We start from the raw sequence: 17,244 nt of genomic DNA on the forward strand, positions 1-17,244 counted from the left end.
AAGTTTATAGTGCTAGCTGCGCCAAGTGTACAAGGATTTAAATGTGTCATGAGTGGACAGATGTACAAGCCATGTAAGTTCTTGCGTAAATTTTTGCATGAAAATGTAACTACAAATTAACAGTGAATATCTTTTGTTTCTTTCGTTCCTTTTTAACTTATCGAGAAGTGATCAGTCTGTTTAGCACCTTTCTTGTCAATAACAATATTTCTATTTACGTAATACACTCCTGGAAATTGAAATAAGAACACCGTGAATTCATTGTCCCAGGAAGGGGAAACTTTATTGACACATTCCTGGTGTCAGATACATCACATGATCGCACTGACAGAACCACAGGCACATAGACACAGGCAACAGAGCATGCACAATGTCGGCACTAGTACAGTGTATATCCACCTTTCGCAGCAATGCAGGCTGCTATTCTCCCATGGAGACGATCGTAGAGATGCTGGATGTAGTCCTGTGGAACGGCTTGCCATGCCATTTCCACCTGGCGCCTCAGTTGGACCAGCGTTCGTGCTGGACGTGCAGACCGCGTGAGACGACACTTCATCCAGTCCCAAACATGCTCAATGGGGGACAGATCCGGAGATCTTGCTGGCCAGGGTAGTTGACTTACACCTTCTAGAGCACGTTGGGTGGCACGGGATATATGCGGACGTGCATTGTCCTGTTGGAACAGCAAGTTCCCTTGCCGGTCTAGGAATGGTAGAACGATGGGTTCGATGACGGTTTGGATGTAAAGTGCACTATTCAGTGTCCCCTCGACGATCACCAGAGGTGTACGGCCAGTGTAGGAGATCGCTCCCCACACCATGATGCCGGGTGTTGGCCCTGTGTGCCTCGGTCGTATGCATTCCTGATTGTGGCGCTCACTTGCACGGTGCCAAAAACGCATACGACCATCATTGGCACCAAGGCAGAAGCGACTCTCATCGCTGAAGACGACACGTCTCCATTCGTCCCTCCATTCACGCCTGTCGCGACACCACTGGAGGCGGGCTGCACGATGTTGGGGCGTGAGCGGAAGACGGCCTAACGGTGTGCGGGACCGTAGCCCAGCTTCATGGAGACGGTTGCGAATGGTCCTCGCCGATACCCCAGGAGCAACAGTGTCCCTAATTTGCTGGGAAGTGGCGGTGCGGTCCCCTACGGCACTGCGTAGGATCCTACGGTCTTGGCGTGCATCCGTGCGTCGCCGCGGTCCGGTCCCAGGTCGACGGGCACGTGCACCTTCCGCCGACCACTGGCGACAACATCGATGTACTGTGGAGACTTCACGCCCCACTTGTTGAGCAATTCGGCGGTACGTCCACCCGGCCTCCCGCATGCCCACTATACGCCCTCGCTCAAAGTCCGTCAACTGCACCTACGGTTCACGACCACGCTGTCGCGGCATGCTACCAGTGTTAAAGACTGCGATGGAGCTCCGTATGCCACGGCAAACTGGCTGACACTGACGGCGGCGGTGCACAAATGCTGCGCAGCTAGCGCCATTCGACGGCCAACACCGCGGTCCCTGGTGTGTCCGCTGTGCCGTGCGTGTGATCATTGCTTGTACAGCCCTCTCGCAGTGTCCGGAGCAAGTATGGTGGGTCTGACACACCGGTTTCAATGTGTTCTTTTTCCATTTCCAGGAGTGTATCTTTTACTTAATATGTTCTCATAATCCATTGAAACAGTAGCCACGAGGGACGTACCACGCTTAACACTGCATAACAATATGCAGATTTGAGGCATCCAAGGCATTTAATCCACTGGCAGCGCTATGCTATGTCTGTCTGTAATACTGTGCAGAGTTTTAGGTTGTTTTAAATATTGTCAACGAAATCAGTTAGAATATATTCTAACCTGGATTACAACGTGAAAATATTTGTTATTTGTGCTGTCTTCACCAGTGGTGTGCAAAGAACAAATCAGAAGTTTATTGTGTATGTCCTGTACTTGACATATGTATGGGATGAGAGGGCAGATTCGGAGTGACCAGTGTGCTCCTATAGAAAGGGAGATAAATCATGGTCTAATCTTATATTCTGCAAAAGAAAACATTTATGTGTGCATCGTTTTATCTAGAGAGTTAACAAATATGTGTTGTAGTGTGCACAAACTATTATAATAATACTGTTTTCCTTAGATGTGCCAGAGCATACACATACTGTGTCTCCATGTGTTGTACAAATAATAAAGGACTGTACTGAATATATGCAGTGCTCTTAGTCTATGTATGCACTTCCCTGATAACAGTTCAATTTTAATGGAATTAGCTGATGTATTTGTTGCTATATTTTGAGTTTTATTATTAGCCATTAGCACTCATTTTATTGCTGTTTCTATGTCGCTGTAGTTTGATAATATATCTATTTTAGTTTGTTATTTGTTGTTTTAATGTAATGTGCATGACAGAAATAGGTGATTACAGAAATAGGTTTTGATATCAGTTGTAACATTAAATTATTTTGGGTTACAGCCAAATGTAACTAATACATTTCGAGAGCTAAATTCTGCGATCATCCAGCGTGGATTCGCTCTTGGAATGAGTGAAGTTCAGTTCTGGCTTCTGTTGACAAACTATGAAATTAAATTTGTCCAGTAAAACCATCAGATCTTCCACTTCCCCACTGCGATGCTTCCTGCCGTTTTGAAAACCTCAGCCTGGACGTGAGACAATCTGGCCCGCACACTGTGGCCACTCTATCTCTCTGATGTGTAGGAACTGGTTGGTCTGCTTGTCGGCAGCGTGATGCAACCACCTGGGTGTCAGAGCAGAAGTTCCTACTCTGTCTTTATGCTATACTGCATAAATTACTCGGCTGGCTTGACTTGCTCCTCTGGCTTCATGCAGCACCTTAGAGTGGTATCTTAAATTTGTTCAGCGGCACCAGGTGCATTATTCTGCGGTATAACAGTATGTAGCAATGTCGACATATACATTCTGTGTACGAGAAAGTTTATGAAGCAGGTTTTTCATTTAGGTACGCATTACACCACATGTAAAAAGAAAGAACATAATTAGACAGTGTCACGATTGCGGCGTATGGAGACCAAAATTTGTTGTTCTGCAGATCCATGAACTGTCATTACGCTGTCTATTGTTGCTGTTGTATCGGTCAAAGATTGTGATGCTGCACCAAAGTCGTCAATGCACATCAGTACCACAGACATTAGGGAGGTCTCGCTGCAGTCTCCACTGACGAATGAGGGATGCGCTCCTGGAGAGCACACCTCGTTCTCAGCACAGCAGCACACTCACACAGACGTCAATGTAGAGCTGAGTTTGGAAGTGTTCTTCCAAGTTCGTAATCCTAGCTTAAGCGGTTAACATCGTTAAATTGGACTAAAGACTTATTAAAGTGTCAGATGGAAGTGTTGAACATTGTACTTCAAGAGAACAGTTTGTTAATTAGTGCATCAGGAGATGCTTTTATTTTCAATGGCAGTGGAAAATTATCAAGCACTCATGTGGGACAGTGGTGTATTCAGCACCAACATTGGAAAGGGGAGTTGCACCATGTCATATTTTCACACATGTCCGAGTTTTACATACAGCATCACGATGGACATATTCATGTGGAGAGACTCAAAGGAAAGGAAAGATTGCCACACTCGATTTTCCATTGGCATACAGGCACAGGACCTTCTGTGATTGTATGGTTTATTACTGACTACACAGTTTGTTCCCTTCTGGTTCATATGGCCGGTGGTTCAGAAAGCACACCTTTCACTTCTATATGTTAAACCCCCTATAGCTACGCCTCATCTTCGATATTGAGTGAATGCAGGCGCATCTCAATCGGATTTTGTGGAACACTGCGAAGGGAAGAACATGCAATCGACATTTGTTATCTGAATGTCGAACCCACAGCGACTTGTGCATGCAATTTAGACTGGACGTGTTTGTGTGATTTTTTTTTTTTTCCACCACTGTAGGTTACCGTGAACATGAATGACAGTCTTTGTTTCAATATCTTCGATGACCACGTACTGACCTTTGTTCTACATCTACGTGATGCATAGGCCTTAGAAACTCCCACATCCGCCCGCATCTCGTGGTCGTGCGGTAGCGTTCTCGCTTCCCACGCCCGGGTTCGATTCCCGGCGGGGATTTTCTCTGCCTCGTGATGGCTGGGTGTTGTGTGATGTCCTTAGGTTAGTTAGGTTTAAGTAGTTCTACGTTCTAGGGGACTGATGACCATAGATGTTAAGACCCATAGTGCTCAGAGCCATGTGAACCATTTTTTTAACCTCGCCATGCAAGGTCATTCTGTTAGTCAATGTGCTTATGTGTAACACGGAGGGCACTAGTAGCACCTTACACGTAGTGGGAAAAGTTAAAAACATTTTCGCGTGTATCCAGATGTCATGCTAAGGATGAGGCCACTGTTAAAAAGCACAACCACATAAACTACAAAATACTTCCGCGTAAAAATAGTTAAAACCATATACATCAGATATAACAGCGTATAATAACAAAATCAAAATCAATAACCAAGTAGTCGAACAGCTATGATATTATGTCATTGAGAGGCAATTAATTATTTAATCATACAATGTAAGCTTTCACTGCCGCTTTACCTCCGAGGATGTCTCACGCAGTCGGAGACGAAACGTCAGGAGAGAGTTTTATACTTCGACCACGGCCTATCAGCACGGAAGTTTTAAGTGAAAAAAAATTAATTATTTAGTTTTAACAATTTTTACACTGAAGTATTTTATAGTTTACGTGGTTGTGCTATGTAACGGGGACCTAAATCGTTCCCTTGATATTTGGGTAAGTGCGAAAATGTTGTAATTTAGACCGCTGTGTGACGGTGGCGCTAGTGCCCTCTATGACACACTTCAGCATATTGCCTATCAGTGCGACGCTACTTCGCAACGTTGTTGGAAGATTGCTGTCCGTAACTTCCTGGTATGACGCAAATGCACTTTTAACGTATCAGTTTTTGGTTGGTTCAAATGGCTCTGAGCACTATTGCACTTAACTTCTAAAGTCCCCTAGAACTTAGAAGTACTTAAACCTAACTAACCTAAGGACATCACAAAAATCCATGCCTAAGGCAGGATTCGAACCTGCGACCGTAGCGGTCGCGTGGTTCCAGACTATAGCGCCTAGAACCGCTCGGCCACCCCGGCGAGCCTCAGTTTTTCAATTGCTCAATTTGAACTATGACGCCTCGATTGTTGCAAGTAACAGTACGTTATTTTGAGAAAGATGACACCCCCCCCCCCCCCCCCCGCTTTCCCGTACTAGATCTCAAATGTTGTACTGACGTATGTACACCTTAAGATGTGATCTGACATCACGAAACCGGTCGTGTTTCCCTAAGAGTTCATTTACAGCTGAATGCAGTTTATTTCCGAAACATGAATAACCAATTTCAGTTTGAAATATTTAATAAAGTAGGTACCTACAATTAATCGTTAATGTGTTATAGGAAAAATATATAAGATTTGCAAGTTAAGAATTCGATAAAATGTCCGATAAAACACATATTCCACCGTGGGGTACAGGTTTTGTTGGTAACTACGATAAACTGGGGAAAGTTCGCTCAAGTTTTAATATTAAATTCAATATGAATTTTAAATACAAGCGGAAGTGTTTCAGTGTTACTTCAACGGTTCCAAGAAGACGTAAGATTTGACGGTCTACGTGACCCTCCACAAAGTAAACATGAAATTACCATCCATTAATGTAACAATATTACATACAACGTTCCAAGATGTTCTGCCAATCAAGTTTCCACATTCTGGTGTGTGATAATTGGGTACTTGACTTACCGCTGCTTTTGGTAAGGTGGATGACGTCGTCGCCTTCGACTGCCAGACGGACTTGGCTGCAACGCGACCCCTCTGGAGAGTGGCTGCAGATGTTGTCCCCGCTGCTGGCACCGACCACAAGGCACCCACACCGATTTGCAGTGCAGTTGCATTCCACGTGACCTCCTGTGCCCAACAGCCGAAGTTAAATGGTAGCGCGACACAGCTGAGGACAATAGCATCTTAATTTGGTGTTTGAGGAGAGCAGTACATATGAGCGGTGAAGGAGAAAATTTGAAAATTGCAGACCACCGCTGCTGTTCAATATGTACATTTTAATGTAAGAAAGTTGCGTCAATGATGGGATTTTTAGGACAAACAACGACCTGAAATAATATCTAATTTTACTTTGCAACACGAAGGGGAGGAGGGTTGGAGTAATTTACGCACACATTTGGAAAATATTGTTACCTAGTCATGTACAATATATTTTAAAATTTTGAAAAAAAAAATGTGATTAAACTTACTGGTACATTAAAACTGTGTGCCGGACCGAGACTGTTAATCGCGACCTTTGCCTGCAGGAGAGCTTATGCGAAGCTTGGAAGTAGCAGACGAGGTACTGACGGAATTAAGGCTGACAGTCTTAAATTCCTGGGATTACAACATGATAATAAATTCAGTTGGGAGGACCACACCACAGAACTACAGAAACGCCTGAACAAATCTGTATTTGCAATTCGAGTGTTAGCAGACATAGGCGACATAAAAATGAAAAAGCTTGCATACTTTGCCTACTTTCATTCCATAATGTCATATGGTATAATATTTTGGGGTAACTCTTCCAGTCAAACAAAATTTTTCAGAGTACAAAAGCGTATAATACTTATTATTTGTGGAGTAAATTCACGGACGTCGTGTAGAAACCTCTTCAAAGAACTAGGTATACTAACTACTGCCTCTCAGTATATTTACTGCTTAATGAAGTTTTTCCTAAATAATATATCTCTTTTCCCAACAAGCAGCTCAGTTCATACATACAATACCAGGAACAAAAATGATCTGCACAAGGACTTGAAAGCACTTACTTTAGTTCAAAAAGGGGTCCACTGCTCAGGAACACTCATCTTCCATAATTTGCCACAAAACATAAAAAATTTGGTTACAAATGAAGATCAGTTTAAAAAGAGCCTGAAAGACTTGCTAGTGGCCAAATACTTCTACTCCATCGACTAATTTTTTAATAGAAACAAATGATGTGTTGTATATTTGCATACTATTAATATTGTTATTTCAGCTTTAAAAAAATGACATATTCCACATCCACGAGGATCTCCTCAGCACGGATCTATGGAACGAAAAACTAATCTAACCTAATCTAAAGGCTGTGAGGAGTGGTAGTGAGTCGTGCTTGAGTAGCTCAGATGGTAGAGCACTTGCCCGCGAAAGGCAAAGGTCCCGAGTCCGAGTCTCGTTCCGGTACTCAGTTTTAATCTGCCAGGAAGTTTCATATCCGTTTCACTCCGCTGCACAGTAAAATTCATTCTGCAACAATTGTTATTGTTTCTAATGGTATCTTCTATCGGATTCCATAATTGTTTTTTATTTTTCAGTAAAACTGAACTAAAAATATAGGTCTTAGCAGTGGGTGTGATTTTTAAATCAATATATTTGTAAGAAGTATCCTGTCAATAACAATAAACGACAATAACGAATTTTGTACCTTTTTGCATTGCTCACAAAGTGTCGACCATTGGCTGTGAAAAATGCATTGATATTTCTAAGAATTCTGAAAATATATTTGCAGGTTCTGAACCCTAATTATATATTAGAACCTATTTTAAAAGTGTATTTCTATTAAAAGATAACAACAATTGACCAAATCTGTTTTTTTATATTTTTGTGGTGGACATAAGGCACCCCTGTCTCCTGATAGTACCTGTAATGCAAAATATGTTGGTATTGCTGGAGTTAACTAGTAACTGACATGTAATGAAGTTCGATGATTCCAAGTGACTTTGGAACGAGCTATGACGTTTTAATATCTCTCTGTTTTTCGTCTTACAGTGTTTTCTTCCGCTCAGTCTGTTAGAGAAAACACCAACTATTTGTTTAAGAGGCGCCTTTTACGCCGATAAATTATTTTTATCAAAACTAGACATAATTGCCTTAGTGGGAATTCCGCGATCGTATATTAAATAATAATATGGTGTTTGAGTCTTTGATCACTATTCTTTATTTTCAGCGACCGGTTTCGGGTTAGCTGCCCATCTTCAGATCATATACTGCAGTTACAGAGTAACTTGTCAATACAGAACATTCGGTTCCTGTCATAAGCTGCGCTCTATACTTCATAAAAAGCAATGAAAGGTGAGTAATCTTATAATTTCCCGTTCATTCTTCTCGAGTAAGACGATAGGACTGCTTGTACACATTCATGAAATGTTTCATAGCCTCACTGCAATAGCGGAATTAAAAAATAAGTGCCAACAAGAAAAGGACAGGCGCTGTTTAGCTATCAACTGGCATCTCGTAATCTAAGTCGAGATGGATCTTCATCAAAACCAATATGGAATTCGTATCACCACCATAGCAATCGAGATTGTGCGCTAGAAGAAACCATCTGGGTGCTGGGAGGAGAACTTCATCATTGCCACACAGAAGTGCAGACAACCTGGAAATCCTTCACTGACGCCATTCGTGTATCACGAGGAAGCGGGCTGATTGCCATATGAGGGGTCTCCATGTGGAGCCAGTGTTCTATGAATGTAGGGCAGAGCCAACTTCAGCTCACCCGTTGCAGTGCCACCTATGCCCAGCCTCGTGTGCCAGGGAGGATTTAGCAATAATTATGACCAGTGCACATGATGCTGCAAAGTTAGGATCTTCATTGGACTAATATTTGCAACTGAACCGTGTGTGCATTCAAATCGACTCCAGAAACCGGTTCAGCCTCTATGATGTAGTTCCCTAGTGATTTCCTTCCTGGTGTTTCAGTAGGGGGTAGCCTTGCAGCTTCTTGTAGCGATTTTCAACGGGTTGCAACTGTTCTGTGTGAGACTTCTATTATTGACTGCTCCACTCGCTAAGAAGGCTTGCTTGCGGAGGACAGAAGAGACGATCACGCTGTGGTGAACGGCGGCTGTGTACTGTGGAGAGCGTGTTGACGCCATTTGCAGATTCATTACTTCCTACGTGAACGTGGCTTGCTTCTTCTGAGTCGGTCAGTTACCATTTCTGATGCCTTGGTGGATGGATATGGTCCTGCCAACATTCTCTGTGCCTCTAGGTATAGCGTAGAAATAAATGACGAAAAACTCTTTTGCATGTGGTTAGGTGTTCGATCTAATTTGCGGAAACTCTTCTTTAGCTAACATGTACTGACTGGGACTTGTTTTGGTTCCACAGCTATAGCGTTGTGCAGCTTTCGGTAGAGGCTGGCATTTGGCCTCGATTTTAAAACAGCATCCTTGGTGTTCAGAAATACTTGGTCACCAGATCACAGGGGTGGTAATAGGACATTGAACTATTGCTCTCATAGGGATCAAGCTACCCCCCCCCCCCCTCCCCGGCCCACATGCCCTTTTCATTAATCATCCCTGTTGTGTGAGCTCATTAATTCAAGGTCTGTACTCTGTGGTGAAAGGATCAGGTCCTTCCTTCCATAAATAATACCACGAATATCACAAAATTCTAGTTTTTTACCAGTATTTTTATTAACCTTTTTTTGCATGGTTTCTTTACAATATAACTGTTCTTTAATTTAACAGAAAACTTATACACAAATGGAGATACATAAGGCAGATACTAGTAAATTTGGCGTTAGTTATTTACATAAAGCTATTAAGTATGTACAATACATGGAACAAAGAGAACTGATACGACCAGCTGCAGAATTACAGACATATATTTAGCACTCAATGTACGAGGGTTGGAATTCAAATAGTGGCAACAATTTATTCACAACCGATTAAAAAGAGTTACATGTTTGAGCCTGCTACTGTCCTTCAAAGTAGTCACCCGTTGTAGAACCCGTGGAAGGCGTAGTATACCGTTAGCAGAGCCTGTTCTGTTGATGATGCGAATGCAGCGGTCTACTTCCTGTCAATCTCTGGAACAGTTCTGAAGTAAATGCCACGAAGTGGTTCCTTCATCTTCGGAATCGAATCAATGTCAGAAGGACTTACGTCCCGGGAGTATGGTGGATGGTACAGTACTTCCCAGTCCCATCGAACAGAGCAGCCACAGCTTGCGCTGTATGCGCCCGCGCATTGTCGTGCAAAATGATGGGTGGGTTGTGCAGAAAGTGTCGCCGCTTCTTTCGCAAATCTGGTCTCAGGTGATGCTCCAAAAACGAAGAGTAATACCGTGCATTGACGGTCTGCCGTGGAGAAACGTAATGCGTTAGGATAACACCATCACAGTCGTACACGAGAATCACCATAAATTTCACCATACTGGAACTCTGACGCACTTTCGACTTTCGCGGCGACCCATAATGACGCCATTCGTTGGATTCGTGTTTCAGTTTTGGCTCGTACGATGTGGCCCATGTCTCATCCAGTGTTACTATATGGCGTCAGAAAGCCTCTCCTTCGCGCTCATAGCGTTCCAAGTGCGTCTGAGCAGCGTCGTAACGCATCCATTTCTGCATTTCCGTCAAGTCATGCGGAGCCCATCGTGATGCGATTTTTCGCATGCCCAGGCGTTCCTTCAGAATGCGAAGCACAGTCGTATGAAATTAATCTGGTTTCGTGAGCGAGCTCACGAATCGTATGGCGTCGATCACTGTCCACTAACGTGGCAACAGCATACTTCTTCTTCAGAGACGCTAGGACTACCTGGCAGATGCATGTCTGCCACAGTTTGCAGACCTTCGTTCAAGGCTTTTACCCAACGTGGCACTGTTCTGTACGCCAATGCCGATTCCGTTGAAGACCTTAATGACACTGTCGTGCTGTACGACCTCTGGCACATTAAATCTTTATCCAACTCTTTAGTTCCTGTTTGGAAAACGTAGTGACACCGTTACGTTAGACTGCTCGCTCGCAAGTGACTGTGTTTCCCTCTATTGTGAGCGCACCTGTGACGTCAGACGGGCGGGTCTATTTTCTCGGAAGTAAGGAAGTGTTGCCACTATTTAAGTTCCAACCCTAGTATACACGTACTCATGTACCTGTAACAGATGGGCCAAACTGCTATTCCACACACATACATGAGTGCAGTATAAACACACCCACTCTCTCCCTCTCTCTGTCTCTTTGTCATTCAAGTGAATAGCGTGTGTACAAGAAGGTGCTGACCCCATCCCTGTATATGAAATCTTTGTCGTCATGACAAACATTCGGCTGCAGTGCAATACGGACCTCATGGCCTCCTGATGTAAAGACGACTTTGCGAACCAACTGCGGAGTGGTGCCAATGCCCTTAAGCAGACACCTCTTGTAATCTTTGACTGCAAAGGTCTTTGAGTCCACACGATGCGCACCATTAGGCTATCTTTGGTTGCGTCTGTATCTGTACGGAATATGTACATTTCCGATCAGTTCCCCACAAAATGCACAGTTTGTGAACCATTCGCCTCGTCCTTCATCAGGGTGATAACCTTTTTGTTTTGTGGTGTAATGCCGTAAGGATTACATGTCATTTACCTAGATGTGTTGAATGGTTCAGAAAGGTACGTTATAACCTGATACATATCGAAGTCTGTCACTCAATAGATTGGACTATCTGTAACCATTTAAAGTAATTTTCTATTGGCGAAATTCTGTCTCACAAAGTTGTAGTGGATGTGGTACACATGGGATTTGGAAAGGTCTGTATACACATACAAGCACAAGTAGGTTTCATGTTCTTCACGAAAATTTTAGCCATCTCCAGAGCAAATAATCCTTGGTCTAAGATAGTAGCCCGATTAAAATTTAGCATGTCGATGTTATCTCTAGCGTCATAACGTCCGTCCTAACAATAAACAAATTCAGTTTCACAACGCTTTCTCAAATTTTCCATAGTTTTCTCTAGAACTGAATTGCTCATTAATTAAAAAAAAAATCTTTTACAAAACGTACGTTGTTAGGGCTTTTTTTTTGGATACTGACATATATGTACTGCTTCGACCAGCATTATTGTTTCAAGGAGATGGCGTGGGTGACTTTAATAAGTTCAGCTTTCAAAATGAAGTAATGCTGAAGGTTTCTGCAGTACCTCATGTATCTCTGTTTGTTCCCCAGCATCATCATCAATAGATTAGGGATAGAACAGTTGTACATGATTAGTTGCTTTGTGTGTCATGCAAATGGACAGGGTATGCCAGTTCTGCCTGCTTGACATATCCCTCAACAGCATCCGCAGTCAATGTTTGAACTTTCCCAGTCTGTTGATTTCCTTGTTGGACAGCCAGTCAAAGATTCCAGTCTGAAGAGGTTATTGCATGACGTCCTTGTATAGCTTGCGTAAATCCAAGTATGGGATATGAGTCAAAACGTCAGAGGGCTTGTACTCATCCTAGCTCATTCTCAAGTTATTCACCTTGGCATACTTATCCAAACCCTGGAAAAGCTTTCATGAATTTTGAGGTCGAAAGAAAAAGCACGCCAACATCGATCATCAGATTTTTAACGCATACCACGAGAGCCCTGACGTGGTGTGATACATGGCAGGGTCCAAAGTGTATCTGTCCATACACACGCCCCACAATTTCTTGAAAATATCCACGAGCAGGTTCACATCTGTGTCCATGCACAGTAAGGCATGTTCCTCTACAGAAGGGGTGCCGATTTCTTGCAAAACATTTACAGCACGCTCATACTTAGCACCATTATGGTAGAACCAGTGGTGGATGCAGCTGTGCCAGGCAATGCAAGTTGTTGAGTCACCCCGACGAATCAAGTTGTCTGTAAAGAAAAACTTCCTACTTCATTACAAATATAAACCTAGCATTTCTGGGATGAGCATCTCTAATTATATGCATATGCTTCTCATATATTCTCTCAGCAAATTTCTGAAGAGGTGCTTGCATGACACTTAGGGAACTCTGGAACCAGAGCGTTATGTTCGGTGTGATTCGTTTAAATGAACTAGGTTCAAGCCCAAATACAAATGATTCGATGACTCTTGAAAAGGAAGAGGTGACATTCATATGATAGTGTAAGAGACATATGTGGATGTCAATAACAAAAATTGTAATAATAACATTAATAATAGTAATTCTTAATACATATATGGAAAATCTTCAGCTTCGGTATAGCCACATAGGAATTTCAGATATTCATCATCCTCAACGTCGATCAGAATACTGGCTTTTAATACTACTTTGAGCTCAGCATCAATATTGGTCTCATTGTTAGCAGGTGTGGTATCTTTTTGAGTAATGGCTTCCAGTATTTCATCTAGCTCAGCATCAGTATCTTTTTTATTTTGAGCTGGGGTGACATGATTTGGGTTAATGGATTATAATATTTTATCCAGCTCCTCTTAAACATCGATATCATAGTTATTGTGTCTTGTACCGCACGTTAGCAAGGGAGAGGATGTTGTTATGAGTGCCCAGTATCCTTTTTCTAGAACACAAATGCACACATGGATTAATACGGTTCCATATATTGTCAACAGGACCACTCACTTTTTCTTCATTTGAATAGAGTCCATGGGTTGTGGTACAAACTCATCAGTAATAGTCCCGCTTTAGTTGCTAGCCTGGTTGCTATATACTGTCGTAGCCTGTGACGAACTAAACCTGCTGTGCGAGTATACGGACAGACGCCAAACTGGATGACTGAGCGAGTCAGTGCGACTCTCCAGTCAGCGGAGGCGTGTTGGTGGCATGCTGGCCTCTCTCATGATAGGTGCACTTGATCCAGCACCTACTAATCGATCTTCGAGCTGCGTCTTTGTCGATCGGTGTGTTGCCAACAGCTTACGCCAGCAAAATTGTGAGTGGGTGAAGCATGAACCCATTCTGCAGGCAGAATTTTGTGTACTACTTCTCCCATCCCTGTACTGGCCATCTCTTTGAAGAATTCTGCAAGAAAGAGAAGTCTAATATTATATAAACATTGTATTATTATTATTGTTATTATTATTATTATTCTCACACGTACAGACAGAGACAGAGAGATGCACACTTTCGATTACAAAATCCGCCTTTTATGTATCTGGAGATACGCCATGTTGCCATATTACATTTTATAATGAGGGTGAGAGCACCCTTGTCTGAGGCACCATGGTCTTTTTCAGCGCTATATTTTATCTATTCAGATGTTATCTCTGTGCAGGCTATAAGCCGTGTGAAGTCTTCTGACAGAGTATCACTTATACATAGAACAAGCCGGGACGAGGCGGGACCTGCAGAGGAAAGTTATGAAGCTGCCTCCCACGGTGCCACATTGTCGAGGTTGTGGCAGTGATGAAAGAATAAACTGAGACTGCACTGTGCCTATGCCATTTCGACATCATCTCATCTTATTATTCCTCCCCCATAGATGGTGCCTCAGGTCTATTTCATTCTTCGCTGACAAAGTGGTACCAATAGGTGATCTTGAAGAAAGTACACTTTTCAGGTGTACGTATACCAGTTCATACGTTAAATAACTGACCACTTACGGGGCACAGAGAGAGCCAGTTGTGCCATGGGACGCAGGCTGCTATGCACAGGTGGTGCTTCCAAAGAAGGTTTCTCAAGCTGTAACGCCACTCCTTGGGCAATAGCACAGGTAGTGTATTACGAATACATACCTGAACCCTCTATGAGGAGAGTAAATGGAAAAAACCACAGTTTTTAAAAACGACAATATTATTTGTCGATAATCCCACTTCAAAGCATTTGTGCATTGTCTGAAGCACATATATAATCATTTATGTATGTAAAAAACTTTTTCCTCAGCATTTGAATGGTTGGGTGATTGTGTTCTTCAAAGTTCCTTACTGATGCGTTTTTGAAAATGTCATGAAGAAACAACACCTCTCATATCCTTTTACATCAACGATAGTATCTGTATGATCAAAGTTTTGTAGTGAAGTTATCATATCACTATACAGCATTCCAACATCGTACCTCAGTTTCCTGTGGTAGAAGCGGGTCAACATCAATATATTAATCACTGTGTGACTCCTGTGAGAGTTGAGTAACTAATAATATGGTCGTGCAGCAAAAATACCTATGCTGTGTTGTGATGGAGGAAATTGCCAGATGATTCAAATTCGATATGGATGCTTGTGGAGACTGAAGTGATACTCTCGTTTTGAACTGAGCAATCGATGACGACAACTAGCGTTAAATTATGAAACTGATGACCATCTATCCTAATTCACTGCACTCATAGTATGAAGAGAGAAACCTTTACTCTACAGCATACTGATACTATTACGTCTCTGTCAGGCTGTAGATTTTCATATGGGTAATATAAGGAATTCAGGAAATCCTTTCATTCGTTAGTCTGCAGTTGTTGTTTATATAAGAATTCTTCTTCACTTTTCCAGCACCACAATAATGAATCAAGGCATTTATAGTTGAATTCATGTCTCACTCACTCAGATTTGTCTTGATACTGCTACTAGAGATGGATACTCATGAAGTTCCTATGAATGAAAACTTAATGGCAGTTGAACACTTGCATTCACTACATGTCAAAGTTTTACATGCTCCTCATCTGTTACAAATGAAAGAGGCACGTTCTACAACAATTCATTTAACATAACTTTATTATTTTACGCCCTCTTGAATGTATATATTATTACCTATAGCACTTAAAAACAAAATCAGTCTTGTTTACCGTTTATAGTGATACGTTTACTAACTTCAAAGAATCTCAAAAACATTTTGAGCAGAATACACATGCTAAAGTGACCATTTAACGATCCGTCAATGAATCATCCAGCGTATTGTAGATGATTCATACGTTAAGTTGATGCAAAATCATATATATTGATAATCAATGTGATTCCTACATTTCTTGTTAAATCAATCTTGATGCCATTAACTTCATATCTCATTTCGTGAAACATGACTGCAACTGCATTATGTCTAAGTCACAATATTGTGACTGTAGAGCTTCCTAAGAAGCTTCCTAAGAACCCTGGTGTTGAATCAGAATTTGCATCTAACCATAACTATTAATCCTTTCTGACGCAAAACGTTTGTGCGAGAAGAAAAAATTCCTGGCAAGTGAACCGTGGCTATATCGAGTGACATCATTGCGCAATATCAAACTTACCGCTTTAAGAAACGAGTAATTATTACGTCTGTCCACTGTGAAGTGGTTTACTGATGGCCATGCGCACTGCTTTTATATTTTATAGGCAATCGCTTGAAATGTAGATGTACTGCAACTTCCTCTCCTCGAAAATCACCTAGATTCCCGTTATGGTCCATAATGTTCAACTCGAGATGGTTTAATGTCTGAACAGTCATTCAGAGGTGTATCGGGTTGCTCAATATCTCAACGAGTTTCAATGCTGGCCCCACTGTAAGGAAAAACCTGTAGATTGTATGAATGAATTGACAATTCAGAACTGAATTCGTTGCAATATTGCACTCCCCACAGATTGTGTTCGGAGTATATCCACAACTTAACCCGACGTATAAATTTTCTCTGTGTCGCTCTCCAAAACTTGGCTCCTCGAGAATCCCAGTGGTGCTGCAATTGAACCACCCTCGCTAAAGTGTGTTGTGTAATAAGTCGTTTTCAACTCTGATTTAAATGTTAGTACATTTGTACATAATTTATACATAAATAATACGTCTCTTCATAATTCGAACACTTTTGCAGACCTTTAATAAATGCACTTAGATCGTCAATATTGTATGAGCCAGGGGACATTTCCACAGTTTTACTGCCTCCAGGATGTAGTTTATTTTTCACCTCAATGCTATTAGGAATGCTGTTGCATGTCTCATTGCAGAATTACACTCCTCTGTACTTAGATCCAGTGGTGAAAAGTAATTTAATACTGACGATTTTCTTTCAGTGTTAGCGTATACAACATCACATCTAAACATCAACTGACCCATTCAAGTGCATGCTGCTTGCTTTTATGCACTCGCTTGGAAGAGCATTAGGCAGAAAGGCTCACAGAGGTATGAGTCGAAGTTCTGGTAACGTCGAAAATTATAACACATGGTTGTTGGCAAAGTTATGGCACAATTCATGTGGTAGCCACAAAGCCCCACACAGGTCAACACAGTAGTACATGTTCTACCAACGTTTTATAACATGCACCAACCAGTGCATTCCAGGTCGTCCTGCAACATCTAAATTTATTATACCACGTTCGTTAGACTTCGACATTGTCTCTGGCACTGTATTCTGGATAAACACCCCATGAAATCTTGGAATTTTGTGTTTTCTTGTGAATTTAATAATATCTCTATTTCTAAGTGGTCTGTCTTATGGTACAGCTAGGGAGTTTTTTTTAATGAACAGACTGAGTCCTTTCTTTTGTGGACTTAAATATAGCCCTTTGTGGGTGGCGACAGCTCCTTCACCCTGT

General features: G+C 42.0%; 1 protein-coding gene across 1 annotated transcript in view; it reads right to left on the reverse strand.

Annotated features, from left to right (window-relative positions):
- The window catches only part of LOC126336950 (uncharacterized), a 188,335-nt gene that overhangs the window by 9,151 nt on the left and 161,940 nt on the right, over window positions 1–17,244 (reverse strand). Inside the window, exon 7 of the mRNA XM_050001186.1 lies at window positions 5,779–5,943. Within this exon, the coding sequence (XP_049857143.1) occupies window positions 5,779–5,943 (165 nt within the window). The remainder of the gene's footprint in view (window positions 1–5,778; window positions 5,944–17,244) is intronic.

This window comes from Schistocerca gregaria, chromosome 1, assembly GCF_023897955.1.
Source record: "Schistocerca gregaria isolate iqSchGreg1 chromosome 1, iqSchGreg1.2, whole genome shotgun sequence".
NCBI lineage: Eukaryota > Metazoa > Arthropoda > Insecta > Orthoptera > Acrididae > Schistocerca > Schistocerca gregaria.